General features: G+C 32.5%; 3 protein-coding genes across 3 annotated transcripts; 2 read left to right on the top strand and 1 right to left on the bottom strand.

Annotated features, from left to right (window-relative positions):
- Positions 1–338: 338 nt before the first annotated feature.
- Positions 339–1,715, top strand: LOC109240644 (beta-D-glucosyl crocetin beta-1,6-glucosyltransferase-like). The gene has a single exon (XM_019407310.1). The coding sequence runs from the start codon at positions 339–341 to the stop codon at positions 1,713–1,715; it is 1,377 nt and encodes a 458-aa protein (XP_019262855.1).
- A 5,297-nt stretch (positions 1,716–7,012) lies between these two features.
- Positions 7,013–8,625, top strand: LOC109240648 (UPF0496 protein At1g20180). The gene is made up of 2 exons (XM_019407314.1): positions 7,013–7,166; positions 7,431–8,625. Exons 1-2 carry the CDS (start codon positions 7,109–7,111, stop codon positions 8,483–8,485), a joined length of 1,113 nt encoding a protein of 370 aa, XP_019262859.1. The 5' UTR covers positions 7,013–7,108; the 3' UTR covers positions 8,486–8,625.
- A 58-nt stretch (positions 8,626–8,683) lies between these two features.
- Positions 8,684–12,512, bottom strand: LOC109240649 (protein Simiate). Its single transcript, XM_019407315.1, has 6 exons — positions 12,223–12,512; positions 12,091–12,139; positions 11,871–11,997; positions 10,768–10,838; positions 10,610–10,682; positions 8,684–9,198 (listed from the first exon to the last, which is right to left on the bottom strand). Exons 1-6 carry the CDS (start codon positions 12,443–12,445, stop codon positions 9,082–9,084), a joined length of 660 nt encoding a protein of 219 aa, XP_019262860.1. The 5' UTR covers positions 12,446–12,512; the 3' UTR covers positions 8,684–9,081.
- Positions 12,513–13,509: the final 997 nt, after the last annotated feature.

The raw sequence follows: 13,509 nt of genomic DNA, 5'->3' as shown, positions 1-13,509 counted from the left end.
AATATAAATTATACATAGTTATACATGTATTATGTATCTGGTGGTTATTTTTAGTTTAAGAGATTAGACGAGCGGCTATTTAAGCTAATTCTTCATCTTATTTTATGATCTTAGGATACACAAGATAAAAAGATTAAAGTCTTAAAACTTGGAAAATATATATTAGATTTTCGTTCAAGACCTACTTTCCATTTATATGAAAATTTAACATAATTATAACAATGAATTCCATTATAAATTGTAAGTCTCTATTCATAACAACATCACCCTTCTCAACTACATTAGCCTAAAAAAATAGAGAATCAAAGATTGAAAAAACAGTTTTCCAATATAATTTCATGGATGCTTCAATGGAGATCATCAACCAAAAACCAGTTCGTATTTTGATGTTTCCATGGTTAGGACATGGACACATTTCTCCATTTCTTGAGTTAGCCAAAAAGCTCATAACAAGAAACTTCACCATTTTCTTATGCTCAACTCCTGGAAATTTCATTTCAATCAAACAAAAGCTTATTAACGAAAACTTAACGGAGAAAATTCATCTCGTCGAACTTCGACTTCCATCTCTTTCCGATCTTCCTCGTCATTACCACACAACCAATGGCCTCCCGCCCCATCTCATGTCCACACTTAAGAAGGCATTCGCGAAGTCACGTCCAATTTTCAGCCAAATTCTCAATACTGTTGAACCGGATTTACTTCTATATGATTTACTTCAGCCATGGGCACCAAAGCTAGCATTGGAAAAAAATATTCCAGCAGTTGTATTTGTCACAAGTAGTGCAACCATGTTTTCGTACATGTTTCATACTTTCAGGTACCCTAATATGGAATTTCCCTTCTCGTCCTCTATTTATTATCGTGATTATGAGTTGACACGTATGCTGAAAAATCAAGATTTGGAGCCTATTGAGCAACAACAAAAAGATAAAACTAGTGTTAAGTTGTGTTTTAAGAGATCTTTTGACATTGTTTTGATCAAGGGTTTTAAGGAAATTGATGGTAAATATTGTGATTATATATCTAGTTTAACTAAGAAGAAAATCATCCCCGTTGGTCCACTTGTTCAAGAAACAACAAGTGAAGATGGCAACTCGCAAATTTTAACATGGTTGAATCAGAAAGAAAAAGGGTCAACTGTTTTTGTTTCTTTTGGAAGTGAATATTTTCTATCTCAAGAGGATAGGGAAGAGATTGCTCATGGGCTAGAGCAAAGTAGGGTTAATTTCATATGGGTTTTGAGGTTTCCAAAAGGTGAAAAACTCAAACTTGAACAAGCATTACCACAAGGGTTTTTCAAGAAAGTAGGGGAAAGGGGAATGGTAGTTGAAGATTGGGCACCACAAGTAAAAATATTAGGAAACCCTAATATCGGAGGATTTGTTAGTCATTGTGGATGGAATTCTGTAATGGAAAGTATGAAACTCGGCGTTCCAATAATTGCTATGCCCATGCATCTTGATCAACCATTGAATGCTAGACTTGTGGAAGAAGTAGGGGTTGGTTTGGAAGTTGTTAGAGACAAACATGGTAAACTTGATAGTGAAAAAATAGCTCAAGTTATCAATTTTGTTGTTTTGGAACAAAGGGGAGAATCCATTAGGGCAAAAGCAAGGAAAATGAGTGAAACAATAAGAGTCAAAGGAGATGAAGAGATTGATGAAGTTGTCCAAGAATTGTTGAAACTTTGCAAGAGATCAAATGTGGTCTAGTTTAATTCTATGATCATGGTTTTTGATGTCTTGTGTTTTATTTTAACTTTGTTTTTAGGGTTTAGTATCATGCTTAGTGAACTCAGCATGTATTGATGGAGTACTAATTTTACTGTACTCCTTAGGTCGTCTTTCTTTATGATATATTTATCTTAGCTAGACAAATTAACCATTAATTGTAAATGATTGGTTTGAGACTAGCAAAGATGATAATGTCAATATTTGCATGAGTTAAATAAAAACTTGAAATTAGTACTTTTGATGTTGGTGCATGATATCACGAAACAATGGCAAACAATACAATTTATCTAAATACTGTATACAACAATACGATACGATACATTATAAAATGATACATAACAACTCCAAACGAGTCGCTAGTGAACTCAACATGTATTGATGGAATACTAATTTTTTTGTACTCCTTAGGTTTTTCTTAATGATATATTTATCTTAACTAGACAAATTAACCATTAATTGTGAATGATTGATTTGAGACTAGCAAAATGATCGATAATGTTAATATTTGCATGAGTTAAATAAAAAATTTAAATTTAGTACTTTTGATGTTGGTTCTGTTTTAGCAGAGAACAAACATTGAAGCTTATGCAATTCTTGTGTTTATGCAATTTAATTAACGTTTACAATTTAAGAGAGTGTTTGCTTGACCATAAGACAGATACAGTGCGCGGAAACAAAACTTTCACCAAGGAAATTATAAAAATAAAAAAGATAAATATATGAAAAGGCTAAATGGATTCAACATTTAATATATATATATATATATATATATATATATATATATATATAAAACTTTGACCTTATATAGACAGTATATCTTTGGACGAAGGGGGTTCGGCTTACCGGACCAATACCAGTTTGTTGACTCGTTTTTTTTTTCCAATTCTTCCGACAATGTCACTAGTATGTCATAATAATATTTGTTAGTATACTGTATTTATAAAATAATTCTGGAGAAAATAAAATATAATATAAACAGAAAATGTAAATGAAACAAAAGTTAATCCGAGCCCACTGAATTCACAGTGTTTTCTTAAGGAATTTAATCCCCTCCTAGTACCCAAGGTTATAGATTGTTTCCTCCCAGGATAGAACGATAGAACGAATTACACACTAGTGTAGTGGTACTTAAAACCCCAGTGTTTCAGCGAACACAAAGTTCAGTAGCAAATTACACTTACTGTTGCTTTCTTTGAAGTTAAAAGTATGCAGAAGAAAGGAGGAGAACTCAGAAAATCGTATGGAAAATCTGAGAGAATGGACTTGTATTTATAGCCAATGTTGGGCTGAAAACTGAAGAGGTGCAACTCTTCAGAATGACTGTTTATGCAAAACGGTCATAGCATAAATATCATAATATAAATGGCTATTTACGCAATAATAAACCGGGAATTCAAGAGGGAGGTTAATTTTCAGTTACACAACCGAAAAACGGAAAACGGATAACGGAAAAACTTTTAATATTCCGTTGGATTTAATATTATTAATATTAATATTCTATTATTAAAACGGATATTTAATAACATTTCTGTTAATATTTACTATTAACAAATAAATTTGGTCCAAAAAATTAATCAATCAATCATTTGACCAAAGCCGAAGCCGAAGCGAGCGACGACGGCGCGAGGCTTGCCTTCTTCTCAACTCTTTAAGAGCTAGAAGAAGAGCAATTGCTTATATTCCCATCAAAAACCTCTTACTCTTCCAATATGGGACAATGTCCCTTTGTCAAGGAGAGAATCTCAAATGAAACATAAATATTTCATTTTCCCTCCATTTCTCACTCACCCTCTTTTAAGCCTATTTTAATGCTTAAAAACCCAACAATATTTAGTTACCATTTTTAAATCCGATAATATCTAATTACCTAAGGAATAGGTATTTGCAAAAGATTATAGTCAAATCCTTTCCTTATTGGTTTTAAAGCAATAACTGTAAAATAGAATCTATAGCTTACCTTACCTAAAAGCTGTAATAATTAATTCCCATTATACGCTTCAGTTTTTGCATAGATTGTAGTTAGATCCTTTCCTCAGCTAATAATTTCCATTAATTATCAGATCTTACATTATAACTCTTCTTTTTTCTTGAATTCCAACTAATGCATTGAGTGAAAGATCAAATGAAGAGTTTGTCGATCGAAATAAAACATTAAAATATAACAAAATAAAAGGCCATGGCTACTTGGGATCTTTGTTATTTGATGGCTGTGGTAATCGTAACAAACACTGTGCCTAAGCCAAGTTTTGCACTTTGAAAAATAGTTTTTAAAATTGTGCTGAAAAATAATTTTTAAAAGTTAAATTTGTATCTGGGCGTGCATTTTATTTGAAAAGAACTTCAAGTTTTGCGTGAAAGAATTTTAATTTCACCTAAAAACTGTCATAAACTAGTTTTTGGGAACTTGGAAAAAAAAATTCAATTTTTTTTCAAAAACTGATCATATTACAAACAATGTTTTCAAAAAAAAAAATTGAAAAAATATACATAAAATTTATGGCCAAACGGGTGCTAATGTATTATGCTTATCTAATACAAAATTTGGAACTTGGAATTAGTTTTTGTGAGGATTCTCGAAGGTTGACATCTTAATTATTGTTGTATGACAAAATTAAGGAAAATGAAATATTACAAAAAGGGTTTAAAAAGAGAAAAAGGACAAAAAGAAGTTATTTACCAAATACGTGGTCTACCTAATATAACGCATGCACGTTTAAATTGTGGATAGAATCCCATAGTATTTTATTTCCAATCTAAAGCATTTACTGTTACCTTCCCCCGTTATGTACTCAAACGTTTACTATTTCAATATCAAATCTACTAAAATAATAAAAGTAAATCTACATTAATTAATCATATGTAAAATCTGATTTTGGTCAATGGATTTCCTATTATATGAGAACTTGAACATGTCTAGGAATATGGAGAAATTCATATTAGTATTCTCCTTTTTAATCCGGGAAAATTTTATATAAGAACAATTGGACTTCCTATTTTTCAATTTTATAGCCCAATATTTCAATTTACAACCAACTTGCCCAAAAATAATAGGCTAAGATTCAACATCCAACTACAATAGGTTCTCAAAATTACTATTTAATTTTAAAAAAAGATTGCTCAAGCTTTGAAGTTTAATTTTTGATCAGTGACTGTGACTCAAATATTAGTTGAACAATCCAAATCCATTTGGGTGGTGAAAATTAGATTTTTAACAAGCTTAAATATGTGGGTTAAATTCCGAATTTTATTTTGTGAGAAATTTGGAGCCGGTGTTATTTAGACTTGTTAGAAATAGTATAAGGAGGTTGTATATAAAATTTGAAAACATTTAATGGAGATTTGGACTGGTTTTGAACAAGAATTGCAACTAAAAATCGTGGAAGAAGTTCGTCTATAGACGCTTGTATAAAGGTGTATAAAAGTGTATAAGATGTGTTTATACACTATTATACCAGATTATACATAATTATAAAAAAAAACTGACTTCGTCTTCTTCCTTGCGTCTTTTCTGAAATTTAACTCAAATCTACTCCAAATCACTTCAACTTTAAAATTTTGAAATCATTTTGATATTTTCAATCAATTGGAACAACACCTAATCCAAACAATTAACAAACTCAAAAAATTCTATTTTCGAAAGCAAAGCTTTGAATGGCCTTCAATGGTGGACTTCTTTAATTTTTTTACATTGCAACCAGGTGACATATGGGGAGAAGCAGTAATGGAGAACGGGCCCATGTAAAAGATGTGAGAAGAAGATAGAGTGAAAGCAATAATTGTGAGAACACAAATTTAACTCCGTAGCTTTTTGAAGCAATGGTTAGAACACAGATTTTGAATTTGCAAGAGCTAGTGTTTTCAAAATATGTACAATATGGGCTAGGTCAAGTAAAGCTTAAAAATATGAGCCTTTTTTTGTTATGATATGAAATCATGTGTATTTTCTTGTAATTCTCGAATATTCGAATTGATGGAATCAGTGAGTATCAGATACCGAATGAATATTATGTGCGTGTTGACTACGCACTTCCTCTTCCACCTCACCAATTAAAAAGTAAGCAAGATTAGCATAATTTAAAAAATATAATAGGTTCAATCCTAAAATTTTAAAGTTTAAATTTTGAATTCACTTTTTGAACCGCACCAGTTAAAAAGTAAGCAAGATTAAAATAACTAAATTCATGTTGTCTCACGTGATAATACTAAGTCCAAGTAAAGATGGAGACATCATGTGACTTATTCCCATATCCTTAAGAAGGTTAAACGTGGACTCCAAGAAATAAATGAAAATTCATTTAAGTTCACGTATTTAACTAACTAACTAGCGCTTCAAAATATCTCCGTCTTTCTTTATTAGGAAATCTTCAAACATAATCACTACCTAATTGTGATTAGTAAGTATGTGTCTCCCTACTAAATCATAGAAAAACATCATTTACAAGGCACTCATGCATTAATTAGTAAATTTGAGGCCTTATCAGTAACTTATTCTAATCATAATTTTTTGTTTTCTTGATAATGTTGCAACTAATATCATCCACAATCGTGTGGTGATGTTGCCCTCATTTTATTTTCCCTTGATTAATTTTTTCCCCTCAAAGCAACAGTAATATATTCATCTAAAAGATAGCTAGCTTTAAAAAAATCACTTAGACTATCGAATCTCTTTTTACAATCTAGGACAAATATTTTGCTCTCATCGAATTGAATTTCACTTCTATACATTAATACTGTAAATTACTTTTTCATTATCTAAGACACTTAAAATGCAAATACAAGTAGCTTACATAATTCATTGAAAGGGTTTAACTTATAAACATAAAAAATGTAAAATTATTCTGTACGATTAGATCATATTTTTACATGTTGTAGTAGTTAACATGCTTTAATTTCAAGATTAAAAAGCCCCCCTTATTTTTTTTGTAAGAAGGGTTGCTTGTAAATATCTTTTGTCTAAGAGATAGACCAACCTAATATACAAGCTTAGGATTCCTCCGAACCTAGTAACTTTGGCTCAAACCCTATAGATATGCTAAAAAGAAATGAGTATAAATAATAAATATCGAACTAGGTTAACCAAACGACCCATGGTAGAATTTCGAACTTGAACCCATAAAGTTCAAATTCTGGATCCTTTTCAATGTATATATGCTTTACACGTAGAGAGATGGAGAAATAGAGAAAGTGTAGGAGACGCAAACGTGTGATAAACGTTATATAAATGTATCTATCTTTTAAGTCACCAATTTCCTTTTCAAGCTTTAACTTTGCTTTTTTTCAAGAAACAGAGAGGAGAAATATATATAAAGAGATTATCAGTTGCTTTCAGAGCTTGTATTCTGGAAAATCATATCATTTGTCCTTCTTTCAACATGCATCTAATGAGAAAATTGGTCTGGTCCAAGTTGAAATCGACTCTCAGAAAGCAACGTGAGTAATTCCACATATATCTTCCTCTCAACAATTTTTCTTCTTTTTTTTTCTACTTGAAATTTATGTCATACATATCTTTGTTGTTATCTTCAATCTTTTTAGTTCTAAGAATTTAAAAGTTTCAGAGGTACTTCAACTCGTAACCCTTATGAATTTCATGCTTATTTTTGAATTCGTAAAACTTTGTATTGTTGGTGTATGGAAGTTAAACTCGTTTGCTAAAATGTTGATTCGATTTTGCCGTCGGCGATATTTTTTCAGGTAGAGATGGGAAAGACGGTTCAGGTAGCTTGGTGAACAAGTCAAATGTGAATGAAGAGTATGTTGAAGCCTTAAGAACTAAGTCTTACGTAGAAATATACAATAAAGTTCAAGGACAGTTAGAATTAGGTCAAGATCATAAATTATCCTCGTCCTCTTCTTCTGTTCAACTTAATGCCAATCTCTCTAAAAGTTTACTTGAACCTTGTCAAGAAGTGTTGGCTGAAATTCCTAAATCATGTCAACTTCATCCTCTTATTGTTAACTACTTTGATATTACCTCAGAAGCATGCAGAATTTGTGAGTTACTGCTTCAAAGTGTCCGAAAAACCCGAGTTAATTATAGGAAAATCAGAAAGGTTATTAGACTAATGAAAAATATGGAGCCAGATTCAAGTCATTGTTATGGTATATATAGAGAACTTGCTTCATTTGCTTCCTACAAGAATCCCTTTTCAGTTGTTAACAGAGTACAATTTCTAGACACACGCGAAGGGCATGATGTTTTGCTTCAGAAACTAACATCACAATTCAGAAGAGTTAAAAGGAGGATGAAGTTCTTGAGATCTTGTAAGAAGGTATTTGGGATTAGTATCGCGATAGGGTATACTGGAATTCTCATAGCTTTGTTGGTCTTAGTTCTTCATAGTATGGTTTGTATTATAGCTGCACCTGGATTGGTATTTTGCTCATTTAAGCTGTTAAAGAAAAGATTCAAGGTGGATAAAAAGGCAATAAGTTCAAGTTCACTTGAAATACTAATAGCACAGCTTGATGTAGCAGCAAAAGGAGTGTACATATTGATTAATGATTTTGACACGATGAGTCGGCTTGTGAGGAGATTATATGATGAAACTGAACATAATATATCTGTAGCTGATATGTGTGCAAGAAAGAAAAATGATGATATGTTGAAGGAAGTGATAAGGGATTTCAGTATTAACAAACATTGTTTTATGGAGCAGTTGAAGGAACTTGAAGAGCATGTTTGCTTGTGTTTCCTTACTATAAACAGATCAAGAAGGATGGTTTTACAAGAAATGGTCAGCAAATGAGTTAGTGCAATTTATTGAATGAAAATGACTACACAGAGACTGAGAACATAAATTTGATTCTCCAGTTTTGTTTGGTAAATTTTTTGGTGTTTGTATCTCCAATAATGGAAAAACTTCATTTCCCCCACTTTGTGTTTCTAGTTTAACTTTGCAAGTTCAGATTCTTCTCATTTTCCTAGTTCTAGCAATATACTATCATCTAGAAATGTTATACTGATATATTAACAATTCATATATGTTATTTAATCATATCTGAAAAGAAATTATGGACCGATGGGGCAAGTAAAACTCCATGCCATCCAAATAATACACCAGAAAAGAGTAATGAAAATGTTAATTAAGTTAAACTAAGAGAAATTGTAAACCCTGAAATGAGGACATTGTGCCCAAAGAATGCATTTGCCTACAACTTTGAAGATGTTCTTCTGTAAGCCAAAAGCAGAAGCTTAGTGAAGTAGCAGACCTTTCTCTTGCAGAAAGTGAATCATCGCAGGAACTGAATCAATCAGCAAACTTTTCTCGACTGTCTAAACTCCAAATCATGCAAATTCTGCCTTCAATGAGCTGATCTGCAACCTTACGCATTTATCACAAGTTCACAACATATCCTTTCTCAACTCTCTATATTCCTCCGCACCCAGCAAAGTGGCCTTGACTTTGACCCAATCTGCGGGCTTTGGCATTATAATTGCAATGTATCCTTCCCTATCTGCCTGTGATTGATGTTACAGACGAGGAAACAATATTCAACCAGTTGTGTTATTGTAAATATAACACGAGGAAGATGTCAAGAAAACAAAATCTCATAACTGGCACAATCAACTGAAACGAAACTTACTGTCACTTGGAACACATTAACTATTGAAACAAAAAGACAAAACAAGACTTCTCTTTTATCATGAAGGTCATGCATATCCTAATTTCAGTTCCTTTTGTCGACATCAACCAAACCTAGGTGTGAATTAAGGATGAGATATTTCAAGGAGATTAAAGAAACACAAACATGCCACCATCAGAGACAATATAGCCTTTTCTAATGAAAATAATGTGCAAAACATCTTTTAATTGCACATATATTGTCTTATCACCCTTCAAGTTGCATAGTCAAACATTTAGTTGTATTCTGACAATTCAGCCTACAAACTTTATTTGGTTTTTAGATTCAATAAATGTGATGGTTCCAAGATCTTTATCATCATGAATATAAACAATTGCCACAGCATTGTGATCATGAGCTGCCAAATTCTATACATTCACAAAGCCTTAGTGTCAGGACTATTCTCATTTTTTGTTGAGAACAGCGTTATGAAGATCACAAACAACCCAATTGATATGTCTTTCAGAGAGCTCATAAACAACTAATTCAAAGCTTTCAAGTAGATAACCAGTTTTGAACTAACAAAATAAGTAATATGGACAAAGCAGTAAGAGTGTAAGACCAGAGTAGCTAACGGCAACACATAAAGATAACTCAAGAAAGCATTAGAATCTGCGAGACCATAGATAGCAAGAAGTAGAAAAAGAAGTTGAATATATCGTTTGAGCAAAGGACCAAGGAATTGATTGTTACTTCTCATGATCAAACAAATTTTCAGACCATGCGCTCCCTCTTTCACAGCCCATATATGCAAGTGTGCCTCAATGTATTCTCGTGTCGGTTTTCAAACATTTAAAGTTTGAGTTAAGAAGATGAACTGCTCTATGTTCAACTCAGCTAACGCAAATAAACCTTCAATAAGCAAAAAATGCCAAGAAGGTTGGAAGGAGGGAGTAATTCAAAAATGGACACACAATTTTGACGATTTAAAACAGAACTATGTTATCAAATGGATATCTAAGTGAAACATGGGAAAGTGATTAAGGTTAGGCTGGATATCTTAACAAAACAGCTAATGATAAACGACATTGACGTATATGACATGTAGAAAACCATATCAACTTCATGAGAATGAACAGTTTAAAAGTCATAAGCTTTGCTAATACAAATGATGCTAATTGCAATGAATTTTTGCATCAGTTACCAGAAAATAAAAGCAAAAATGAAGAGGACATGCACTCACGGTAAGAAATCCGAGGTAACATAGAATATAAATTAGCACAAGGCCACAAGCTAAATGTTTTTACCGATGAATTCAGCATATCTGGTTGCTTAATCAACCGATCATTGACTTCTAATAGAGAGCCTTTGACACAACACCTGCAAACATGAGTAAAACCATCTTTTTAAAGATTTCAAGAACAACTCTGTCGGAGAAAGGAGCGTAAGAAGATAAATCCCCTACCTCACAATATACGAAGCATCATTTGTGCAGACTTTACATAATGCAGTATTAGACTCAAAATGTTGGGCATTCTGCATAGGAACAAAGTGGCAACCTCATTTCATTAAACTGGAAGCACAAAGCACAAAAGCGATAACAGATTAGCTTTAATTGTATAGTTCATATATTTTGTGCTTATGTGCAAGATGATGGTACAAGGCCATGATGACTTGTGTTCGCTAAGTAGCTAATATAATATGCTGTCACAAATGACTGAAGCATGTACACACGGAGCTATGAAATCTAAGAACAAAACCTTGTGTGGTCATATATTTCAATCACTTGTAGTGCTGAAGTAAAAGGGTAAAATTGATGTGGTATTATCCACATACAAAATTTACTGCTGACTCTGCAATTCCATATGAGAAATAGCTTTTTTTATATGGTGAGGTTCTAAAAACTTGTCCATAGTCAAGTTTGCAAATAGGCAACAAAATAATATTATTATAGAGATGAAGCTTAATAATTATATCAAAGCCTTTTATTTCAAGACTAGAAATTTGAGGAATATTTCACCAGAAGCTATGCAATCCAATACCAGTAAAACTTAAGCAAATAAGCGTTTTCAACTTGCTAGCTTTTCTTTACCGGAACAACAACAACCCAGTAAAATCCCACAGGTGAGGGGTCTGAGAAGGGTAGCTTTTCTTATACTTTTCTTCATTGGAAAAGTATAAGAATTATGATAGTCCAGATATATGGAGATTTACAAGAGAAAAGCCATTACCTTGTGACACTTAACATATTTAAAAGTTAAGACAAGTAATGACCTAAAATAACAATAAATCTATTCATTAAAGTTATTAGAGTCAACTTTTATCCAACAACACTTTTAGACATTCATCTTGCAGCAGTCTTAAGCACAACTAATAGCTTATGAAACTGCAATTACTGGCAAGAATAAAATATGCTGCCTTAATAGAAAGGTGCAATCTTTTTCTTTTATTTAACTTAAGTTCACCAGAAAGATCCAACATTTACTCTCATTCAAAATGAATTTAATTTTCCTTATTTTTGTTTAAGAAAGAAAAAATTAGATTCAACACAAGAGCTCAATGCAGTACCTTTTTTCGCTTTCCAGTAACTTTGATTCCACTCCGATCAGACTTCCCTACATTGAAATCCACTGAACTAACTCCCCCTTCATCTTTAAAAGCAACATGAGTCCGAGCTAGCCCAATTATACATAACCTTTCAATCACCCAATTCCAAATTCAGCAAATAAAAAATATGCCAATTAAAGGACAGAACAATTTATAGTACAAAGAAACTACGTTTTAGTACCCATTAGCATGCCGATGTACATACTGATCATGCCCAGGTTTCATAAAATCTGCAACAACAATTTAAAAAAAGTACTTATAAAAAAAAACTTTAAACTTGATATTCGAAAATAAAAGGCAAAATAGGCATTACCAGGAGCAAAATAAGTGACGAAGTTGGATTCAACAGCAGAAGGAGGAGAGAGAGGGAGGTCTTCTATTTTTGGCACTAAAAGTTTTCTTAATTCTTCATCTTCTATTTCTTCATTTACTGGTTCTGATTTTTGGGTTGTGTCCGAATGAGAACAAGGAACTATCGTCGGTTTTACGTTTGAGGTTTCGACAGTGTTGGTTTCGTCGGCGTTTTGCTCAGGCATTGAAAAAGTAAGAAGAACAACTCTGACAAACTGAAGTGCAATAGGAGTTGAGTTGAAAGTTGTTTAGTTTGGGGTTTAGAAGAGTTTGAAGAAGAGGAGCGGTACTTGGCCCAATAGGCCCAATTAGATATTTCAGTTTTTGTGGGCCACTCTAAACTTAGCCTTCTCAATGTCTTCTACTCAAGTGGAAAATGACACCAGTTTGACACTTTTTAAACACTCTGTTTAAAATATTGAAATTTTTTCACAAACCACTATTGTTTAGAGGTTATTAGCTATCTGTAGCTATCATTTACTATATTACTTTCTATAGCGATGTTTTCAGTTGTTATAAGGTGTACTCAATGTATTTAAGCTACTCTATTCATGAATACAATAGCAAAACTCGGTGTGAATCAGGGGAAGTCCAGCTAATCAATTATTATATTCGACTGTATTCGCGAGCTGTATTCGTAAATACAGTAACATAAGCTGCGTAAAAATAGTCTTTTCCGATGTTTTAAAACGGAAAGTGAATCAATTAACCAAATAGTCTCCTAATATAACTCAACTAACACAATTATATCACGCATAATCTGTATTTCATGCTGTAGAAAAGATTTCCCATCCGAAAAAATACCACAAAACAGAGCAATCTCTAGATTTTCAATACTTCCTTTTTTCTGTTGTTGTCGTTCGTGGAAGTTCTGTTCTGAACCAATAAAATTCGAGATTCATACAATTGTACACAGAAATTCGATATAATTCGATTTTACATATGGCATGTTTAACCGTGCTATTGCGTCATTCTGGCAAGTGGAACAGTGAGAGAAACTATGTCGATTATTCTATTGAGGGGATACTGATAAAGGAGTATGCGCCGTACAATGATTTGGTTGCTTCAATTTCGAATCAACTCGACATAGATTTGAGCTCAAAGTCCATTAAAATTGAATACAAAGTAGAAGGAAATTGCACGCCAATGGAAATACACAACGACATGGGTTACAGGGTGTATGTAGAGTTGAAAAAAGTGAATAGAGAATTCGGGATATATCCTTTGTGCATAACAACAATTGACAAAG

This window comes from Nicotiana attenuata, unplaced genomic scaffold (genome assembly GCF_001879085.1).
Source record: "Nicotiana attenuata strain UT unplaced genomic scaffold, NIATTr2, whole genome shotgun sequence".
NCBI classification, from domain to species: Eukaryota; Viridiplantae; Streptophyta; class Magnoliopsida; order Solanales; family Solanaceae; genus Nicotiana; species Nicotiana attenuata.
The sequence above is the reverse complement of the archived record's forward strand: the minus strand, read 5'-3'. Positions and strand labels throughout refer to the sequence as shown.